General features: G+C 43.3%; 2 protein-coding genes across 5 annotated transcripts in view; both read right to left on the bottom strand.

Moving 5' to 3' along the window:
* kdm5bb (lysine (K)-specific demethylase 5Bb) overlaps nt 1-8937 on the bottom strand; it is a 37860-nt gene extending 28923 nt beyond the window's left edge. For all 3 annotated transcript variants that reach the window (XM_039010693.1, XM_039010694.1, XM_039010695.1), the window contains exons 1-4: nt 8622-8937; nt 4672-4749; nt 1007-1129; nt 342-512 (exon numbers count right to left, since the gene is read on the bottom strand). In XM_039010693.1, the coding sequence (XP_038866621.1) occupies nt 342-512; nt 1007-1129; nt 4672-4749; nt 8622-8774 (525 nt within the window). In that variant the 5' untranslated portion in view covers nt 8775-8937. The remainder of the gene's footprint in view (nt 1-341; nt 513-1006; nt 1130-4671; nt 4750-8621) is intronic.
* Nucleotides 8938-10035: 1098 nt separating this feature from the next.
* LOC120060683 (tubulin alpha-8 chain-like) lies at nt 10036-21080 on the bottom strand. 2 transcript variants are annotated; one of them, XM_039010082.1, is made up of 6 exons: nt 20968-21080; nt 12574-12799; nt 12292-12466; nt 11607-11755; nt 10788-11468; nt 10036-10675 (listed from the first exon to the last, which is right to left on the bottom strand). In XM_039010082.1, the coding sequence occupies exons 4-6, from the start codon at nt 11736-11738 to the stop codon at nt 10376-10378; spliced, it is 1113 nt and encodes a 370-aa protein (XP_038866010.1). In that variant the 5' UTR covers nt 11739-11755; nt 12292-12466; nt 12574-12799; nt 20968-21080; the 3' UTR covers nt 10036-10375. The 2 variants fall into 2 exon arrangements, with proteins under 2 accessions (XP_038866010.1, XP_038866009.1); XM_039010081.1 differs by lacking the exon at nt 20968-21080 and adding an exon at nt 20059-20224.
* Nucleotides 21081-22033: the final 953 nt, after the last annotated feature.

The following is a 22033-nucleotide window of genomic DNA, read 5'->3' as shown; positions in this document are numbered from 1 at the left end:
TAATTCAGATCAGCCTAATGCAAGTCATAACAACAAGACGGCCAGCGTGTCATGCCCTGCACTCTCCTCACCCGCAAAATTTTAGTTGCATGTCGCTGTCCAATGCATGTACATAGCTTGCCCGCTCCATAGAAAGCTGCTCTATCCATTGGTCAACTAATTTAAAGTTGAGTGAAATGTAAAAAATAACAATATAAACTATTACTTTTTGGGGGTTTGAATCAGTTCAGAACTTTATTTTGCTGGTCGGAAACAGTGGAATGGAACGTAAAAATATAATGGTTATGTTCATAACGAAACCATTGGAAAATAATTGGTGTTGGGGCATCTGTCCAACTTACCAGGAGGTTGGCTCCGCTCTGGAAGAGGTTGTAGGGGTAGAGAAGTCTCTCATAGTGTGACCGTAAGTGAGAGCCAACAGCCTTGCCAGGAGCAAAGCCCATCTTAAGCGCAATCGCCGTCCAACGTCTATCGCGACACACAATATCAAATCCGCCCTCATCTGCAACATTCTGAAATAAAATGTGTAAAAGTTAGGTAGAGTCAGTGGATTCTGTGCAATGCTATTTAAGATGGAATAAATGTATAGTAGTTTGAAACAATGCTAAACACTAGTGATGGAGAAACAAAGCTTTCTGAAACATTGAGGCTTTCCAGCCAATTGTGTTGAAAATAGTTTCATTACTCAAGGCTTTGATCAACACAGTGTACACTAGTGGTACCTGCTGGTCAAAAGAATTTAGAGCAGCCAAATGATTACACATATAACGTCCCATATGCCATAGCGTGTGCACAGGGTAGCTTTTTTGTCTTCTACCGAAACCGTCGCCAAGCCAATTAGGTAGTTGTTTGATGAAACAAAGCTTCAGACGTTGATCATGTGATCATTGATCACATGATTCTGATAAAATGATAATCAGCACACTGCTTTGAAGAAAACTGCTTAGTGATTTTGACCCATGCCTCGGAGCTCTGGTATCAAATCTATCACTACTAAACACCCAACCTTGTTGAGTTGATACAGGTCCAATATCTTCCTTTCCACATGAGGAATCTTCAGAGAACACCCCTGCAACTCCCAGAACTTTGCAATCTGGTCCAAGAAGTTAAGCTTAACTCTGGTCTGTGCCTAGGAAAGGGAAACGAGGGTGATATATTAGTCACTGTAGGAATTTTAATTTAGAGAATCATGGCGGTGATAAGTGTCCTGGCTCAGCTATGTGATGCAATAAAAAAAATTGTGCACTTAAAATAAAATGTTTCTGCTGACCGGCCCCTGCGCAAGCAACCTTTGACTTTCACCAAAGTTTCTGAAGGTGGTGATTAATAAATGGTTGGCAGTAGGCACAATAGAAAACCTTCAGCGCTACGTCAATTAGACAACTGCATTGACAGGGACCCTGACCAATCAGTTGAATTCCCCTTTATAGGCCAAGGTGTCAAAGTAGTGCACATCTTCAAGGGTATTGTACATTAAACTAAAATCTAGGCTACACATCATGCAAAGTGACTTCCTTACCAATTTTCCTTCAACCAGCGAGTGTGTGGGCCTGCAGCTCCCTGGGACAGCTGCGCAGAAGGAATATCAGCCCACACAGAGAAGCACGAGATTGAACTTTTCCCCCTTGGTTAACACTATCAATGTTTCCCTTTACTCTGGGAATTGTGATCGAATCAACGCAATATTAGCCACCTTCAATGCAACATACCGAAATAAAACAAACTGAGCAAGACTTAGTATGTAAAACTAACTATGCAAGAGATTTTGTTGTCGGCAGAACGCATAGGATTAGGATTCTATTGCATTGACATGCAAGACTCTACACAGCCAGTACTCTACACAGACCGGTGCAGCATAACCAATCAGAGCTGCAGTAGGCCTATATGCAAATAGACCATTGCCATATATGGATCTGTGCAATTCACTTTGATCTGGACTGTGTTAACAGCATGAGGGGTCGTGAGTATTTGTAATTTAACTAGTAAATTACAAATTCTTATTTATAATGATGGCCTAGGAACAGTGGGTTAACTGCCTTGTTAACTGCCCTGTCAGCTCGGGGATTCGATCTAGCAACTAGAGGTCAACCGATTAATCGGAAAGGCCGATTAATTAGGGCCGATTTCAAGTTTTCATAACAATCGGTAATCAGTATTTTTGGACACCGATTTGCCGATTTTTTTTTTTTTTTTACACCTTTATTTAACTAGGCAAGTCAGTTAAGAACACATTCTTATTTTCAATGACGGCCTAGAAACGGTGGGTTAACTGCCTTGTTCAGGAGCAGAACGACAGATTTTTACCTTGTCAGCTCGGGGATTCGTTTTTGCAATCTTCCGGTTACTAGTCCAACGCTCTAACCACCTGCCTTACATTGCACTCCACGAGGAGCCTGCGTGGCAGGCTGACTATCTGTTACGCGAGGGCAGCATGAAGCCAAGGTAAGTTGCTAGCTAGCATTAAACTTATCTTCTAAAAAACAATCAATCTTAACATAATCAATAGTTAACTACACATGGTTGATGATATTACTAGTTTATCTAGCGTGTCCTGCGTTGCATATAATTGATGCGGTGCCTGGTGATGATTTAACAAGCGCATTTGCGAAAAAAGCACTTTCGTTGCACCAATGTACCTAACCATAAACATCAATGCCTTTCTTTAAAGTCAATACACAAGTATATATTTTTAAACCTGCATATTTAGTTAACATTGCCTAGTGACATGAATTTCTTAGAACTAGGGAAATTGTGTCACTTCTCTTGCGTTCCGTGCAAGCAGTCAGGGTATATGCAGCAGTTTGGGCCGCCTGGCTCATTGCGAACTGTGCGAAGTCCATTTATTCCTAACAAAGGCCGTAATTAATTTGCCAGAATTGTACATAATTATGACATAACATTGAAGGTTGTGCAATGTAACAGCAATATTTAGACTTATGGATGCCACCCGTTAGATAAAATACGGAACGGTTCCGTATTTCACTGAAAGAATAAACGTTTTGTTTTCGAAATGAGTTTCCGGATTCGACCATTTTAATGACCAAAGGCTCGTATTTCTGTGTGTTATGTTATAATTAAGTCTATGATTTGATATTTGATAGAGCGGTCTGACTGAGCGATGGTAGGCAGCAGCAGGCTCGTAAGCATTCATTCAAACAGCATTTCGTGCGTTTGCCAGAAGCTCTTCAAGCATTGCGCTGTTTATGACTTCAAGCCTATCAACTTCCGAGATTAGGCTGGTGTAACTGATGTGAAATGGCTAGCTAGTTAGCGGGGTGCTCGCTAATAGCGTTTCAAACGTCACTCGCTCTGAGACTTGGAGTGGTTGTTCCCCTTGCTCTGCATGGGTAACGCTGCTTCGAGGATGGCTGTTGTCGATGTGTTCCTGGTTCGAGCGAGGAGAGGGACGGAAGCTATACTGTTACACTGGCAATACTAAAATACCTATAAGAACATCCAATAGTCAAAGGTATATGAAATACAAATCGTAGATAGAGAAATAGTCCTATAATTCCTATAATAACTACAACCTAAAATGTCTTACCTGGAAATATTGAAGACTCATGTTAAAAGGAACCACCAGCTTTCATATGTTCTCATGTTCTGAGCAAGGAACTTAAACGTTAGCTTTTTTACATGGCACATATTGCACTTTTAGATATTGCACAATTTCTTCTCCAACACTGTGTTTTTGCATTATTTAAACCAAATTGAACACGTTTCATTATTTATTTGAGGCTAAATTGATGTTATTGATGTATTATATGAAGTTAAAATAAGTGTTCATTCAGTATTGTTGTAATTGTCATTATTACAAATAAATAGCATTTTAAAAATCGTTTGGCTTTTTTTGGTCCTCCAATAATCGGTATCGGCGTTGAAAAATCATAATCGGTCGACCTCTACTAGCAACCTTTCGGTTACTGGCCCAACGCTCTAACCACTAGGCTACCTGCCGCCCCAGGTAGATGCACTTGTTTTGAGATCAAAGTGAGAGCTGCATGTAGCCACCTGTGCACATTTGCTCATATAATTTGCTAGTTAGTGAGTTATTAGCCCAGTTATAGATCATTTGTAGTCAGCAATGGGGGAGTGATTGCTTCCTACAAGAGCACAAAACCTGAACATTTCTAGACAACATTGAAAAGCGAGGCAGGTGAAGAGCATTTTTATTTAACTTAAAGGCGCAGTGTTGTATTTTGAGACAGGCTTGAATAAGCTTAGTAGCCGATAGGCAGAGGGTAGCATAATCTGTCTGATTCTCTGTAATAATGGTATGGGAATAACACCACAAAAGCATTTCCAGTCACCTTGTCTGAAGGACAAGTGGATAAACAGGTTAATGTCAAGCCCTGCATGTTATTTTTCAAAGGTCTCATGGAATGTAGGCCTACATTGAACACCACACGTTGGCTGCTACTGTAGGCTGAATGATAGAACAGCTATTTCCATGGTAAAATGTTATGGGATGCATTTTGGTAGGCCTACATCATGATCAAATAGCCACAGTAGCCTACTTGACCACTGTCTGAAACTGTAACTTAAAGCAGGTACTATCCTCAGTGTTCACAAGCTGGAAGTTGCACAGAATTTTCACAACGTTCAAGTTTGCGCTCAGCAGACCTGAAATTTGCTAAGTGCTGAAAACATTGAGGGAATATTGCTCCTTACCTCCAGTTCATTTAGCCTCTGTATCCGAGGAGTGAAGTGCAGTCTGTCAACATCACATGCAAATGGAGGCTGCCAGTCCTATGAGGATACAAAAAAAATATTATTAGAATGACTTAAATATTACACATAATAAATAGGTCTATCGCACAGCTGAAAAGATTATTCAAAGAACCACATAACACCCAGCAGTATGGAGACATCATACAATAAACCAGTCCTTGCTATGTATGGGACACCGGTCAGTAACAAATGTTTAGCCTACAACTCTAAGTCTGTCTATTGGTCTACAGTGGTCATGGAGTTACAGTTGAAGTCGGAAGTTTACATACACCTTAGCCAACTACATTTAAACTCAGTTTTTCACAATTGCTGACATTTAATCCTAGTAAAAATTCCTCATCTTAGGATCACCACTTTATTTTAAGAATGTGAACTGTCAGAATAATAGTAGAGAATTATTTATTTCAGCTTTTATTTATTTCATCACATTCCCAGTGGGTCAGAAGTTTACATACACTCAATTAGTAATTGGTAGCATTGCCTTTAAATTGTTGAACTTGGGTCAAACGTTTTGGGTAGCCTTCCACAAGCATCCCACAATAAGTTGGGTGAATTTTGGCACATTCCTCCTGACATAGCTGGTGTAACTGAGTCAGGTTTGTAGGCCTCCTTGCTCACACACGCTTTTTCAGTTCTGCCCACAAATTTTCTATAGGATTGAGGTCAGGGCTTTGTGATGGCCACTCCAATACCTTGACTTTGTTGTTCTTAAGCCATTTTGCCACAACTTTGGAAGTATGCTTAGGGTCATTGTCCATTTGCAAGATCCATTTGCAACCAAGCTTTAACTTCCTGACTGATGTCTTGAGATGTTGCTTCAATATATCCACCTAATTTTACTTCCTCATGATGCCATCTATTTTGTGAAGTGCACCAGTCACTCCTGTAGCAAAGCACCCCCACAACATGCTGCTGCCACCCCCGTGCTTCACGGTTGGGATGGTGTTCTTAGCCTCCACCTTTTTCCTCCAAACATAACAATGGTCATTATGGCCAAACAGTTCTATTTTTGTTTCATCAGACCAGAGGACATTTCTCCAAAAAGTACGATCTTTGTCCCCATGTGCAGTTGCAAACCGTAGTCTGGCTATGGCAGTTTTGGAGCAGTGGCTTCTTCCTTGCTGAGCGGCCTTTCAGGTTATGCCGATAAAGGACTTGTTTTACTGTGGATATAGATACTTTTGTAACAGTTTCCTCCAGCATCTTCACACGGTTCTTTGCTGTTTTTTGGCACTTTTTGCACCAAAGTATGTTCATCTCTAGGAGACAGAACGCGTATCCTTCCTGAGCGGTATGGCGGCTGCGTGGTCCCATGGTGTTTATACTTGCGTACTATTGTTTGTACAGACGAACGTGGTACATTCAGGTGTTTGGAAATTGCTCCCAAGGACGAACCAGACTTGTGGAGGTCTACAATTTTTTTTCTGAGGTATTGGCTGATTTCTTTTGATTTTCCCATGATGTCAAGCAAAGAGGCACTGAGTTTGAAGGTAGGCCTTGAAATACATCCACAGGTACACCTCCAATTGACTCAAATTATGTCAATTAGCCTATCAGAAGCTTCTAAAGCCATGACATATTTTCCAAGCTGTTTAAAGGCACAGTCAACAAAGTGTATGTAAACCTCTGACCCACTGGAATTGTGATACAGTGAATTATAAGTGAAATAATCTGTCTGTAAACAATTGTTGGAAAAATTACTTGTGTCATGCACAAAGTAGATGTCCTAACCGACATGCCAAAACTATAGTTTGTTAACAAGATTTGTGGAATGGTTGAAAAACAAGTTTTAATGACTCCAACCTAAGTGTATGTAAACTTCCGACTTCAACTGTACATCATTACTTTTTTCTCAATACAATTTGCTAGTTATTTTTGGGTTACAACATGAGCATTGTAGAGCATACAGCACGATTGATTCCTTATCTTAAACCCACTAGCCTAACTAACATCACCTAAAGACCAACAAAATGGCTAGATGGAATTCAACAGCCAAGAAACGGTCAGGCCTACTGAGTGAACATTCCATTGCACCAGGATATTTACATCAATCAATTAAATTACTTATCACTAATTTTAGACTACATCCAATATTGATGGATAGTTATAACCAATACTTGTCTTTTTTTTAACCTGTACTGTTGGAGCTCGGCGCATAAGAATTTCAGTGTACCCTAGGATTACATCTGCAATCCTGTGCATGTGACTAATAAACTCCTATCTAATAATATATGTTATTTGACTGATGCCTATTATTCATTTATGGATTCCATCTTTTTGGGTTCAGGGGGCCTTTTTATTTCAGTTTCCAAAAAGTTCACAGTTATAAATAAGTTTAGGCTACACCAAACTGGAGACTAATAAATACAGGTGATCCTTAGTTGTGGGAAGTTAGAAGTTTATCTGAATGACATTAAAAACAACATTCATAGTAACTAATCAACCAACATTAGCCATCTCTGTAAAGTTACAGCTCTTTGGCATTACCAGTGACTAGGGTTGCAAAATTCTAGGAATTTTCAATAAATTCCCTGGTTTTCACAAACTCCTGGTTGGAAAAATTCTTGAAATCATTAAGGAATAAGTAGGAAATCCACAACCAGGATTTCTGAAAAACCTGGAAATGTATTGAAAGTTCACAGAAATGTTGAAACCCTACCAGTGACTATGGTCAGACAATGTCAAAAGGTTGTCTATTATTTTTGATCTACCAAGCTAATCAATTAAAGACAAAAGTTGCCAGAAGATACCGACCCTAATGTTACGCTTGTTTATACCGAGCTGCACTGGGGTTAAATTAAGACACCGTGGAGACAGCGTGACTAGAAGATCGACTAGAAGATTGAAATACTGATAGTTCTCTCAGAAAACTGCTCTTTTCTTCCTCATCGCATGCTAGCTAGCAGTAGCCATTCTGGAATGGCAATGTCAGCCAATCAACTCCATATGCCATTCCATAATGGCTGCTGTTAACTAGCATGAAGACAAAAAGGGCAGTTTTCTGGGGGGAGAAAACAGTATTTCAATCTTCTCAATGGGGCAGTGTGTTTATAGGTACAATTGAGTACAGTGGCATATCCCATCCCTGCATTGAGGTAAGTTTTCCGACCCATATTTCATGCTGACTCCACAGTGTTTTAATGTAGCCATGATTGCGTTCAGATCCCAATGCAGCTCAGTGTAAACAAGCATAACGGTAGGGTCGGTATCTTCTCCAAAGACAAATGGTGTATGCAGTGTGTATTGTTTTCTCGCCTGATGACAAAACTACGCTGATCAGTCTTGGTAGCAAGCGGCTAGCTAATGAACACAGCTGTAAGTCTCCACGTAAATTCAATTGACATAACTAGCTTTTTTGTTTATTGAATGCTGTTTGTTTTAAGTAACGTTAACTAGCTAACGTTAGTTGTTACTACTAACGTTGGCTAACTTGTCGTTTTACACTTTACTGACAGACTTCACTGTCGGTCATCGCACTAGCTAGTTTGACATCTGTCGTTAACGAAAGGATGATCTCACGATTTGTTAGTCAGCTAACGTTAGCTAGCTAGCTCAATTAGCTAGCACGACGATTTCAATGATTGAAGCAGTCAACATTGTCTAAGCAGGTTACGTTAGCAAGTTATTTTCATTAACGTTGCCTGCTGCAGTTACACAATGCCACTAACGTTAATTCAGTTGATCAGGTAGCTAACGTTAGATATTAAAACCAGCTTGATTATGTAGTTAGCTAGCTATATAAACATATTAATGATACAAAAGAATCAGCAAAAGAACCTTCATCCGCCATGTTGAAAAGGTCCCTTTAACCCCCGTGTTTGTGGTTGTCAGTTTTGTTAAAACGGTTTTAAAGAATCTGTTAAATCATTCAGCAGCTCGACCACACTTACCGGAGGCGGGCGGACCTTACAAATACCCGTTTTTTCCGCAATTGGACGGATCTTATTTATATAAGCAAAAGGATCGGCAAATTCCTCCCAGCTTGGTTCGAAGACTGGGCACTCCTGAGGCGGCTTGAACTCGTCCGGCCGAGGCTGGGTCATGGTCTTGGTCCAATCTAAGAGCTCAGACAACACAGGTAGCCTGGTCACAGTGTGTCACCTTTTCTTATGGTCTGTCCGGAGGTATATCCTTCTAATTTTCCAATGTCAGGGTCTCTCGAAGTCAATCGGGATCAACAATACGAGGCAGCTCAGCCAAACACACATACACACACAGTGAAATGAATGTTCTAAGGCAGTGACTACGTCCGCCTAAAAAAGTAGATACCATATAATTTTTCTAAAACCTCTTATGTTTGCAAACTCATTCTCTGACCTTAGGCATCAATCCTACTGCATGTTAAACATTACAAATCAATATAAATTATAGGCTTTTATTACATGGATTGTGATTATTGTCGATTGCACCAATATATTTCTAAAATGATTCCTAAATATTTTAATTGTTAATCATATACATACATGAATATGTAAATATACAAATTCCCGTTTGTTTTGACACACCATTGTCGTGTTGAATTTAGTGTAATTTACACAGAATTATGTTGGAAAAGATGGGAGTATAAACTACGCATAAATTACTACTTTCTTTAGTCAGACTCTAATCAATTTTTTAAAACTAAATTGTAATGACACATATATAGGCTATGTAGATGCCTATTATTAAGTCACAAGATTGAATGCACCCGACTGAAGTGCTCAGTGAAGTACTGTAGCACACAGTGCATTTGAAGCCTATGCTACATCCAAACCAGCAGCTTCATTATAGTGTTAAATATTGTTCGTCTAACAAAACATCGTCTTATTGGCAAGTTGAATATACGTAATTGTGCACCATGTTGATTGGTAAAATATTATGATTTCAGAGTATTCATTCTTGAAAATGCTTTCCATTGTATCCTCACTGGCTGTTTATTATCGCGGAGGGATATTTTCAGGTGACACCTTCACGGCTGCCGGAACTTGTTCTTTAAATAGCCCCGATGGGAGTATTTTGATTGGATGTATCTGCTTTGCAGGGGGCGAGCATTGATGAGTTTTGATATGTAACAGTTTGAGGCTAGTCACACATTTTATCGATGCGCTCCACAATAATGATCCAGAGACCATAGCCCAGTAGCAACAGTCATCAGCTCACTGATTGCAACCAGCAATGGCTTACAACTGTTTATTACATCATTATACAATATTTATACATCTATAGACTCATAATATACTGTTAGTAAACTAAATATAAATCCTCAATACATTATTACTGAAACAGAACATGACAACAGAACGTGGGTAAGGTTCTCCAATCTACTCCTGGTTGAGTTTGGCCCTAGCTGTAACATGCTAATCATCATGAATTTCAAAGAAATATGCAGAGAAAAAAATATCTTGTGCAATGTTGTACTCAAGACCGATTTTATTCAGAAGCTGAAAACTATTGCAATTGCAAAACATGGCACTTTGGAACTTACCGATTTAACAAGGCGTTAATAAACCACAAAAAGTGCATCTGGCTGTACATACGGTTTATACAACTTCAGGTGTTTTCGTTCAGGGTAGGAAGATACAATATATTGTTACAAGAAGAAAGAATACAAAGACAGAATATGACATTTTTAATAGACAGATTGGACATCATGGTTATTTGGTTCTTAATATTCCTCACCCGCTTCATCATCATCAGAGTCTGTGCTTGTTCTGCCCAGCTCTTCATAATCCTTCTCCAGACAAGCCAGGTCTTCTCTGGCCTCAGAGAACTCTCCCTCCTCCATGCCCTCACCTACATACCAGTGCACAAAGGCACGTTTGGCATACATGAGGTCAAACTTGTGGTCCAAACGGGCCCAGGCTTCAGCAATGGCAGTGGTGTTGCTCAGCATGCACACAGCCCTCTGGACTTTAGCTAGATCACCTCCAGGTACGGCAGTCGGGGGCTGATAGTTGATCCCAACCTGATTAGATAGAAATAAAATAAACAAATGACCCCTTAGGCCGCAAAATAAATATGGTGTTCATCTCAAAATGCAATATAAACCATATACAGGAGGCAATCATGTTACTTACCTTGAAACCGGTGGGGCACCAATCCACAAACTGGATGGAACGTTTGGTCTTGATATTTTGAATGGCAGCATTCACATCTTTGGGCACCACATCTCCACGGTACAGCATACAGCAGGCTATGTACATGCCATGGCGAGGGTCACACTTGACCATCTGATTGGCTGGCTCGAAGCAGGCAGTGGTGATCTCAGAGACGGTCAGCTGCTCATGGTAGGCCTTCTCAGCGGAGATAATGGGCGCGTAGGTGACCAGGGGGAAATGAATGCGGGGGAATGGGACTAAATTGGTCTGGAACTCTGTGAGGTCTACATTCAAGGCACCATCAAAGCGTAGGGAGGCAGTGATGGAGGAAACGATCTGACCGATCAATCTGTTGAGGTTGGTGTAGGATGGACGCTCAACATCAAGGTTGCGGCGACAGATGTCGTAGATGGCCTCATTGTCCACCATGAAGGCACAGTCAGAGTGATCCAGGGTGGTGTGGGTGGTCAGAATGGAATTATATGGCTCTACCACAGCTGTGGACACTTGGGGAGCTGGGTAGATGGCAAACTCCAGCTTGGACTTCTTACCGTAGTCAACAGACAGGCGCTCCATCAGCAGAGAGGTGAAACCAGAGCCAGTGCCTCCTCCGAAGCTGTGGAAGATGAGGAATCCTTGTAGCCCTGTGCACTGGTCAGTCTAGGGAGAAAAACAATTGACCAACTCAACACCAGTGATGCACATATATATTGGCCTTAGCCTATATTATTACTACATTATGACTCAAATCCTTCCTTTGACTGTATGACCAAGATCTGGTCTTAATGTGATACTTACCATTTTACGGACACGCTCCAGAACCCCGTCAATGATCTCCTTCCCCACGGTGTAGTGTCCACGGGCGTAGTTATTGGCTGCATCCTCCTTTCCAGAGATGAGCTGCTCAGGATGGTAGAGCTGCCTGTACATTCCCGTCCTGACCTCATCTGGAGGGAAAACAATCACTCATCAACAAATATAGGACATCAACTGTAAATGTCACCTAAATTATCACACAGTAGTATCAATTAATTGTTGATTTGCTCTTGGTTGGCAGTCCTGTGCATTGATATTATGTAGCCTATAAAGCTGTACTTACATCCACCCACAGTGTAATGTAGATTCACAATTTTAACAATCAGAATTTTTTGTATTTATTAATGTGCAGTAGTAACACTTCTAGAACTGCTACAGTAATGTAAGTGTTTTGATTAATGCACACTACTTAACAGACATACTGCAGCTCATTAGAAGTAACCTTGCATTTTATTCATTATTACTTGGCAAGGGATACTTGTGTGTACTTTGGAGCAGCATATGCTGTGTGTGGGCTTTCTTTATTCATTCATCGTTTTGTTGTTGGCCCAGTTGTTATTGTGTGAACGTTTGGGATGTATATCACTAATAAACCCCTCATTTATTCAACATTGAATTATTTTATCATCTCTTCTTCTTTGTATCAATATTCTACACCACCACTTACCAATTACAGCTGACTAGGTCCACAAATACAGCCCTTTGTACAAGCTTTCCCGAGCCACGCTCATTGAAGAAAGTGTAAAAGGGGTCATCACCGCCACCAACAATGGTCTTGTCTCTTGGATACCATGCTCCATCCAGCACAGGTTCCCGCATGCATTCCCAATTAGCACTCCTGCCTGGCCCATGAGGATGGATATGCATTCACACTACACATGTGCAATCACACACACAAACATGAATGATGGGTGGAGAGAAACAAAATGTTACAAATGACATTGCTTACCGACCACCGTTGGCTCCAGGTCCACAAATATGGCCCTGGGAACATGGCGGCCAGAACTTCCTGTGTTGAAAAAGGTGTTGAAGGGGTCAGTCCGTGAATTAGGCCCCTGGTCCTCTTCATTGAACACCCCGTCAGGCCCCACACCGTGTTCCAAGCAGAAGAGTTCCCAGCATGCATTGCCAGTCTGAACTCCCGCCTGACCCACGTGGATGGAGATACACTCTCTCTGTTGGCAAAAAACAACAGCATGACTACTTCCTGTTCCTCAAACCGTTTGGCTGAAGTGGAAAATACATAAACAGCAAAACCCGTCTGACACAGATACTGTAAATCGGACTATATTAACACACAAGGAATTCAACTATGCTGACATCTAGGATTTACTAATAACAACATTTGTGTAGGTTATCTTTTCTGCTTTGGCTGGTTGTTTACACCTCAGTAAGAACAGTCAAAACTGAAGAGGCCGAATGAAAAGTTGATAGAAAAGCAAAACCGGATATAGAAAAAATCAAGATATATCCATTACCACGTGGTTCAAGGATTTAAAGGTAATTAAAGGTAAGTAGAGAGCAATATGGTAGCTCCAAATTTAAAGTAACTATGTCACTAAATAATGATCCCCAAAGATCCTGAACTTAAAATTGGTAAAATAAAAATGATTTATTCCTTTGATAGTCAGTTTCCCGGACACAGATTGACCCTAGTCCTGGACTTGAAATCAGGGTGCTTTTTTTGTCCAGAACTAGGCCTAATCTGACTCTGGGAAACTGTACCTAAGTGTTTAAAGAATATATTTTAGGCAGACTGCCAGACACATGTTTCAGCAGGTCCAGATTCGTAAGTCTTGGCACTGGATCTCAGGGGGAGGGAATTCTAGGTTCTCACAAGGTGGTAATAAACTGACATTTGAAAATGAAATGGCATCTGTAAAAATTTAAAACTAAAATGCTGTGTAATAACACAGTAAGTCACAAAGATAAATATAACTCCTAAATCAGGAATACAAAGTAACTTATTGTATGATGACGTCTGGTTCTTTAAAAAGCACAAGGTATCATGCATAGGCCCATAGGCTATGTACTAGACTACATGTTTCATTTATGTACACAACTGAATCCTGGCTTAGGAAAACCACCAAAAACCCTGAAATCTCCATCGCTAACTATAACATTTTCCGCAAAGATAGATCTGCCAAAGGGGGCGGTGTTGCAATCTACTGCAAAGATAGCCTGCAGAGTTCTGTATTACTATCCAAGTCTGTACCCAAACAATTCGAGCTTCTACTTCAAAAAATTCACCTCTCCAGAAACAAGTCTCTCACTGTTGCCACTTGCTATAGTCCTCCCTCTGCCCCCAGCTGTGCCCTCAATACCATATGTGAATTGATTGCCCCCCATCTATCTTCTGAGCTCGTGCTACTAGGTGACCTAAACTGGGACATGCTTAACACTCCGGCCATCCTACAATCTAAGCTTGATGCCCTCAATCTCACAGAAATTATCAATGAACCTACCAGGTACAACCCCAAATCCGTAAACACGGGCACCCTCATAGATGTCATCCTAACTAACTCGCCCTCCAAATACACCTCTGCTGTTTTCAATCAAGATCTCAGCGATCACTGCCTCATTGCCTGCATCCGTAATGGGTCTGCGACCAAACGACCACCCCTCATCACTGTCAAACGCTCCCTAAAACACTTCTGCGAGCAGGCCTTTCTAATCGACCTGGCCGGGGTATCCTGGAATGACATTGACCTCATCCCGTCTGTAGATGATGCTTGGCTATTCTTTAAAAGTGCTTTCCTCACCATCTTATTAAATAAGCATGCCCCACTCAAAACATTTAGAACTAGGAACAGATATAGTCCTTGGTTCACTCCAGACCTGTCTGCCCTTGACCAGCACAAAAACATCCTGTGGCGTTCTGCATTAGCATCGAATAGCCCCCGTGGTATGCAACTTTCAGGGAAGTTAGGAACAAATATACACAGGCAGTTAGAAAAGCTAAGGCTAGCTTTTTCAAACAGAAATTTGCGTCCTGTAGTACTAACTCAAAAATGTTCTGGGACACTGTAAAGTCCATGGAGAATAAGAGCACCTCCTCCAACCTGCCCACTGCTCTGAGGCTAGGAAGCACTGTTACCACCGATAAATCCACTATAATTTAGAATTTCAATAAGCATTTCTCTACGGCTGGCCATGCTTTCCACCTGGCTACCCCTACACCGGTCAACTGCCCGGCACCCGCCACAGCAACCCGCCAAAGCCCCCACCATTTCTCCTTCACCCAAATCCAGATAGCTGATGTTCTGAAAGAGTTCCAAAATCTGGACCCATACAAATCAGCCGGGCTAGACAATCTGGACCCTCTCTTTCTAAAATTATCTGCCGTAATTGTTGCAACCCCTATTACTAGCCTGTTCAACCTCTCTTTCGTATCGTCTGACATTCCCAAAGATTGGAAAGCTGCCGCAGTCATCCCCCTCTTCAAAGGGGGTGACACTCTAGACCCAAACTGCTACAGACCTATATCTATCCTACCCTGTCTTTCTAAGGTCTTCGAAAGCCAAGTTAACAAACAGATTACCGACCATTTCGAATCCCACCGTACCTTCTCCGCTATGCAATCTGGTTTCAGAGCTGGTCATGGGTGCACCTCAGCCACGATCAAGGTCCTAAACAACATCATAACCGCCATTGATAAGAGACATCACTGTGCAGCCGTATTCATCGACCTGGCCAAGGCTTTCGACTCTGTCAATCACCACATTCTTATTGGCAGACTCGACAGCCTTGGTTTCTCAAATGATTGCCTCGCCTGGTTTACCAACTACTTCTCTGATAGAGTTCAGTGTGTCAAATCGGAGGGCCTGTTGTCCGGACCTCTGGCAGTCTCTATGGGTGTGCCACAAGGTTCAATTCTCGGGCTGACTCTCTTTTCTGTATACATCAATGATGTTGCTCTTGCTGCTGGTGATTCTCTGATCCACCTCTACGCAGACGACACCATTCTGTATACTTCTGGCCCCTCTTTGGACACTGTGTTAACTAACCTCCAGACGAGCTTCAATGTCACGAATCCCGCTGAAGATGGTGCCTCTTCCCGTTCGGGCGGCGCTCGGCGGTCGTCGTCGCCGGCCTACTAGCTGCCACCGATCCCCTTTTCTGTTTCATTTAGTTGTGTCTGATTTGTTGCACCTGTTTCGTGTTTAGGTTTGATTGTGGGCTATTTAAACCCAGTTGGCCCATCGACTTTTGTGCGGGCTTGTTTTTCTGTTTGTGGTGTTTCGTTCATTTCTTGTGGTGTCTGTTCCTATCCTGTTTAGTCCTGTTTGTTTGGACTGGGACTTTACGCGCTCTTGTGTGTGTGGCGTGACCGTCTCTCTGGTATTTTGGAATATTAAATCCACGTCCTTTTTGAACTACCTTACTCTCTGCGCCTGACTCCTTCACTCACCACTTTTGGAATCCTGACAGAAGCCCGCACCAAAGCATGGACCTCTCCCGACATCTACCCCAGCTCCCCCACAGACGACGCAACCCACTCCTCCCACGTCATCGTCTGGTTCCGGCGCGTTGCGTCTCGCGCTCCCGAGGGAGTACGATGGAGCGGCGGCTGGGTGCCAGGGGTTTTTGCTCCAGCTGGAGCTCTACCTGGCTACCGTTCGTCCGACTCCCTCGGGTGAGGAGAGTGTTAGCCTCCTCATCTCCTGTTTGATGGGTAGAGCCCTGGAATGGGCCAACGCTGTATGGAACGGCCCAGACTCGGCTCGGGACCACTACCCAGAGTTCACCCGCCGTTTTCGGGCTGTATTTGACCACCCTCAGGAGGGCCGAGCGGTGGGTGAGCGACTGTTCCACCTCAGACAGGAGACGAGGAGCGCCACCGATGCAGCCTTCGGGAGGACGTCCGCCGGGAGCTAGCTTGTCGGGACACTACACTCTCCCTCGACGAGCTTATAGACATGTCGATCCGACTGGACAACCTGCTAGCTGCCCGCGGGCGTTCAGAGGGGGTCCTGTCTGTTCCACCTCCCAGCCCTCCCGCTCCAACTCCGATGGAGTTGGGAGGAGCTGCATCTAGGGGGACCTAGTGTTCAGGTAGGTGTATAGGAGTTTCCATCAGTGCCACGTCGGTGGAGAGTCCAGACCAGGTTTCCACTGTGCGCATCCCCCCAGAACATGCCGATTTGGCGATCGCATTTTGTTAAAAAAAGGCGACCAAATTACCACCCCATCGACGGGGGGATTGCGTGATAAACCTCCAGGAGAACGCTGCACTTCCCAGGAGTCACGTGTACCCACTGTCTCAGGAGGAGACGTTGGCTATGGAGACATATGTCACGGAAACTCTGAGACAGGGGTTCATTCGGCCCTCCATGTCATCTGTATCCTTGAGTTTCTTTTTTGTGAAGAAAAAGGAGGGAGGACTGCGTCCGTGCATTGATTATCGAGGTCTAAATTCGATCACAGTGGGATTTAGTTATCCGCTACCTCTCATCGCTACGGCGGTGGAATCATTCCACGGAGCGCGTTTTTTCACAAAACTGGATCTCAGGAGCGCGTATAATCTGGTGCGTATTCGGAAGGGAGACGAGTGGAAAACAGCGTTTAGTACCACATCAGGCCACTATGAGTACCTCGTCATGCCGTATGGGTTAAAGAATGCTCCAGACGTCTTTCAATCCTTTGTCGATGAGATTCTCAGGGACCTGCACGGGCAGAGTATGGTGGTATACATTGATGACATCTTGGTCTATTCTGCCACACGCGCCGCGCATGTCTCCCTGGTGCGCAAGGTACTTGGGCGACTGCTGGAGCATGACCTATACGTCAAGGCTGAGAAATGTGTGTTCTCCAAACGAGCCGTTTCCTTCCTGGGTTATCGCATTTCCACCTCGGGGGTGGTGATGGAGTGTGACCGCGTTAACGCTGTGCGTAATTGGCCGACTCCGACCACGGTAAAGGAGGTGCAGCGGTTTTTAGGGTTTGCCAATTACTACCGGAGGTTTACCCGGGGTTTTGGCCAAGTGGCGGCGCCTATTACCTCACTGCTGAATGGGGGGGCCGGTGCGTTTACGGTGGTCGGCAGATGGAGCTTTCAGCCAGCTGAAGGCGCTGTTTACTGAGGCGCCCGTGTTGGCGCATCCGGACCCTTCGTTAGCATTCATAGTGGAGGTGGATGCGTCCGAGGCTGGGGTTGGAGCCGTGCTGTCACAGCGCTCGGGCACGCCACCGAAGCTCCGCCCCTGCGCTTTCTTTTCTAAGAAGCTGGATCCGGCGGAGCGGAACTATGATGTGGGGGACCGGGAGTTGCTAGCTATGTTAAAAGCCCTGAAGGTGTGGAGACACTGGCTTGAGGGGGCTAAACACCCTTTCCTCATCTGGACTGACCACCGCAATCTGGAGTATATCCGGGCGGCGATGAGACTGAATCCGCGTCAGGCTATGTGGGCCATGTTCTTTACCCGATTTAGATTTACCATCTCTTATCGACCAGGGTCTCTTAACACTAAGGCCGACGCGCTGTCCCGTCTCTATGACACTGAGGACCGGTCCATCGATCCAACTCCCATCCTTCCAGCTTCTAGGCTGGTGGCTCCAGTGATATGGGAGGTGGACGCGGACATCGAGCGGGCGTTGCAGTTGGAACCTGCGCCCTCAAGGTGTCCGACCGGCCTCAGGTACGTGCCGCTTGGTGTCCGTGATCAATTGATTCGGTGGGCTCACACACTACCCTCTTCAGGTCATCCGGGGATTGCGAGTGCGTGGTCTTAGGGGTAAATACTGGTGGCCCACCTTAGCTACGGACGTGAGGCTTTATGTCTCCTCCTGTTCGGTGTGTGCGCAGAGTAAGGCTCCTAGGCACCTGCCCAGAGGGAAGTTACAGCCCCTCCCGGTTCTGTTTCCTGTTTAGTCCTGTTTGTTTGGACTGGGACTTTACGCGCCCTTGTGTGTGTGGCGTGACCGTCTCTCTGGTATTTTGGAATATTAAATCCACGTCCTTTTTGAACTACCCTGCTCTCTGCGCCTGACTCCTTCACTCACCACTTTTGGAATCCTGACATTCAATGCAATACAACTCTCCTTCCGTGGCCTTCAACTGCTCTTACACGCAAGTAAAACTAAATGCATGCTATTCAATCGATCACTGCCCGCACCTGCTCGCCCGTCCAGCATCACTACTCTGGACGTCTCTGACTTAGAATACGTGGACAACTACAAATACCTGGGTGTCTGGTTAGACTGTAAACTCTCCTTCCAGACTCACACTAAGCATCTCCAATCCAAAATTAAATCTAGAATCGGCTTCCTATATCGCAACAAAGCATCCTTCACTCATGCTGCCAAACATACCCTCGTAAAACTGACCATCCTACCGATCCTCGACTTCGGTGATGTCATCTATAAAATAGCCTTCAACACTCTACTCAACAAACTGGATGCAGTCTATCACAGTGCCATCGGTTTTGTCACCAAAGCCCCATACACTACCCACCATTGCGACCTGTACGCTCTCATTGGTTGGCCCTCGCTTCATACTTGTCGCCAAACCCACTGGCTACAGGTTATCTACAAGTCTCTGCTAGGTAAAGCCCCGACCTTATCTCAGCTCACTGGTCACCATAGCAGCGCCCACTCGTAGCACGCGCTCCAGCAGGTATATCTCACTGGTCACCCCCAAAGCCAATTCCTCCGTTGGTCGTCTTTCCTTCCAGTTCTCTGCTGCCAATGACTGGAACGAACTGCAAAAATCTCTGAAGCTGGAGACTCTTACCTCCCTCACTAGCTTTAAGCACCAGCTGTCAGAGCAGCTCACAGATCACTGCACCTGTACATAACCCATCTGTAAACAGCCCATCTATCTACCTACCTCATCCCCATACTGTATTTATTTATTTATCTTGTTCCTTTGCACCCCAGTATCTCTACTTGCACATTCATCCTCTGCACATCTACCATTCCAGTGTTTAATTGCTATATTGTAATTACTTCGCCACCATGGCCTATTTATTGCCTTAACTTAACTCATTTGCACTCACTGTATATAGACTTTTAGTTTTATTTTGTTCTACTGTATTATTGACTGTATGTTTTGTTTATTCCATGTGTAACTCTGTGCAGTTACAAATGAGAACTTGTTCTCAACTAGCCTACCTGGTTAAATAAAGGTGAAATTAAAAAAAAATATATATATATAGGAAGTTACTGTATTTACAGTACATTACTTTCCTAGACTCCTACCTAAATACAGGTAAAGTAAGCTAATATTTTAACAGATGTATTTGTCATTTGAAAGTTGAAAACCTCATGAAAGTGTGTCAAGCATGTGACTCAATCGGCTGCGTCTGCCCCCTACCAGAGACGGAAGACAACTCGCTGTTTTTTGTTGTTGTGGTTCAATGAACTAAGTAGACCAGGATCAGCTGCTATTGCATTGGTGTCTTTAGGACACCCAGTAAAGTAGACTGGAACTTACCCTTTTTAAATGGTAAAAGGCCTGAATGAACTATCTTAATTTATCCACTATCTTTGCCCACACCATACCACTTTCCGCTTCCTCACACAGGCTCAACAGATTCATTCGATTCCGCTCTTTCAGACACAAGACAGTATACATTATTCCCACGCATACTGTATTACCACAGTTTCTAAACCCAGAGGCGCAACTGCGCAAGACTTCCGGGAACGCATGCGAAACAGACAAAGCAGACCAGACCGGGGTTTGAGAAGTCAATGAGAGAGAGAAGTGAAAAATGATTCCTTAGTTCTTAATTTTCAAAAAATCTAAAGGCACAACCTAGATTCGAGACAATGTCTTAAGTAGTTGGACATGTTATTAGTCCAACATCGTGAAAGTCACATGTTTTCATTTTCCTAAAAAACAACTATATATCGAAGGAGTGCGGCCCGCACATGCGCAGTTCGGTGCGAGACAATGGTTTGACATGACGTATTTCTGCGCATGACTTTAGCTAGCCGAAGTCGCCATGACATCGCCTACAAGTGTGATTGGGGATTTTCTATTGGAGAAGCAGTTTCTGCCTATCTTCATACTGTAGGCTACTTACTGTCTTTTGTATTACATTCTTGTAAGAACGTAGTAACAAAGTATCAACTTTCATACTAATGGATACATTCAATGGATAGGGGTAGGGCCCTACGTATGGCCGAGGCTATATGCATAAGGCAATAAAAACTTTTTTCAAATGAAACATCTGAAATCGTCGAGTGGTCCACATTTTCAGACTGCATGAACATTACATTTGACCTTGAGGGTGGCAAATATGAATAATAACACAAAAAATGGGGGAAAATGTACTAACCGCATTTAGGATTTCAATGCAAAAACAGACAAATTAAATAGTTATGTAAAGTGCGGGCATACCATTTCCTCCTGTCAAGATTCGGATGATTGAAGACGCGTAAAAAAGGTTTTGAAAATTAATTGTTAGCATACAGTAAAGGCGCAAAAACTTTTGCTACAGCTCCGTCAAGAAAGGTCTCCGCCAACACAGGAATGTAGACTGGGTCTGCGCTGCACTTTGAGCACACCGCCCTGCACACTACTAAAATACCTGAGCACTCCAGTCGAATTGTCATTGGATCCCAGTGGTGACGGTGTAGCTATGATGACATTTCAAAAATGGATTTACATGTAACCTAAAATATGTGATTTGGTTCATACTCCATCTACATGTAGATATTGTTGTGATTTTGGGAGGTAGTCAGGTTGGAACTGAACCAGGCTCTGGCCTTGGGTCAGTCTGCTCTTATCAAGGATCACAAGATGACCCCCTTCTTTGATAAACTGACTACAGTATTGATGTTTGAACAACATAAACAAATATTTACATATACAGTATATGTTATTTGGTTCATACTACATCTACATGTAGATATTGTTGTGAATTTGGAGGGTAGCCCGGTTGGAACTGAACCAGGCTCTTGCAATGGGGCAGTCTGTCATAAAGCTCTTATCAAGGATCACAAGACCACCCTCTCTTATGGGAAACACATCCCTGCCCCTCCAAACATCCATCCAGTGCTTCTACACATGCATTGCTTGCTGTTTGGGGTTTTAGGCTGGGTTTCTGTACAGCACTTTGAGATATCAGCTGATGTAAGAAGGGCTATATAAATACATTTGATTTGATTTGATCCACACCCCTGATAGCCCCACAGTAGTGTCATCCCACTTCTGACTGATCAGTTCAGGGATTAGCCCAACCGGGACTCAAGCCCAGGTCCCTGCGAGTGCGACTGTCAGTCCAACACCTTAGCCATGATACCAAGAGGTCCAAACCCTTGACAAAATCACTAGGCTTGTACTAAAGGTCACCACAGTACACATCAGCATAACATTCTGAATTGCCTTAATAACTAAATACAAATATAAAAGCGCTAAATTATCACAATATTTATTCACTTTTCAAGTAACAACAAAAGACTAG

The sequence above is a fragment of the Salvelinus namaycush genome, chromosome 16 (genome assembly GCF_016432855.1).
Source record: "Salvelinus namaycush isolate Seneca chromosome 16, SaNama_1.0, whole genome shotgun sequence".
In the NCBI taxonomy this organism is placed as follows: domain Eukaryota; kingdom Metazoa; phylum Chordata; class Actinopteri; order Salmoniformes; family Salmonidae; genus Salvelinus; species Salvelinus namaycush.
This window is presented reverse-complemented; position numbering and strand designations above follow the sequence as displayed.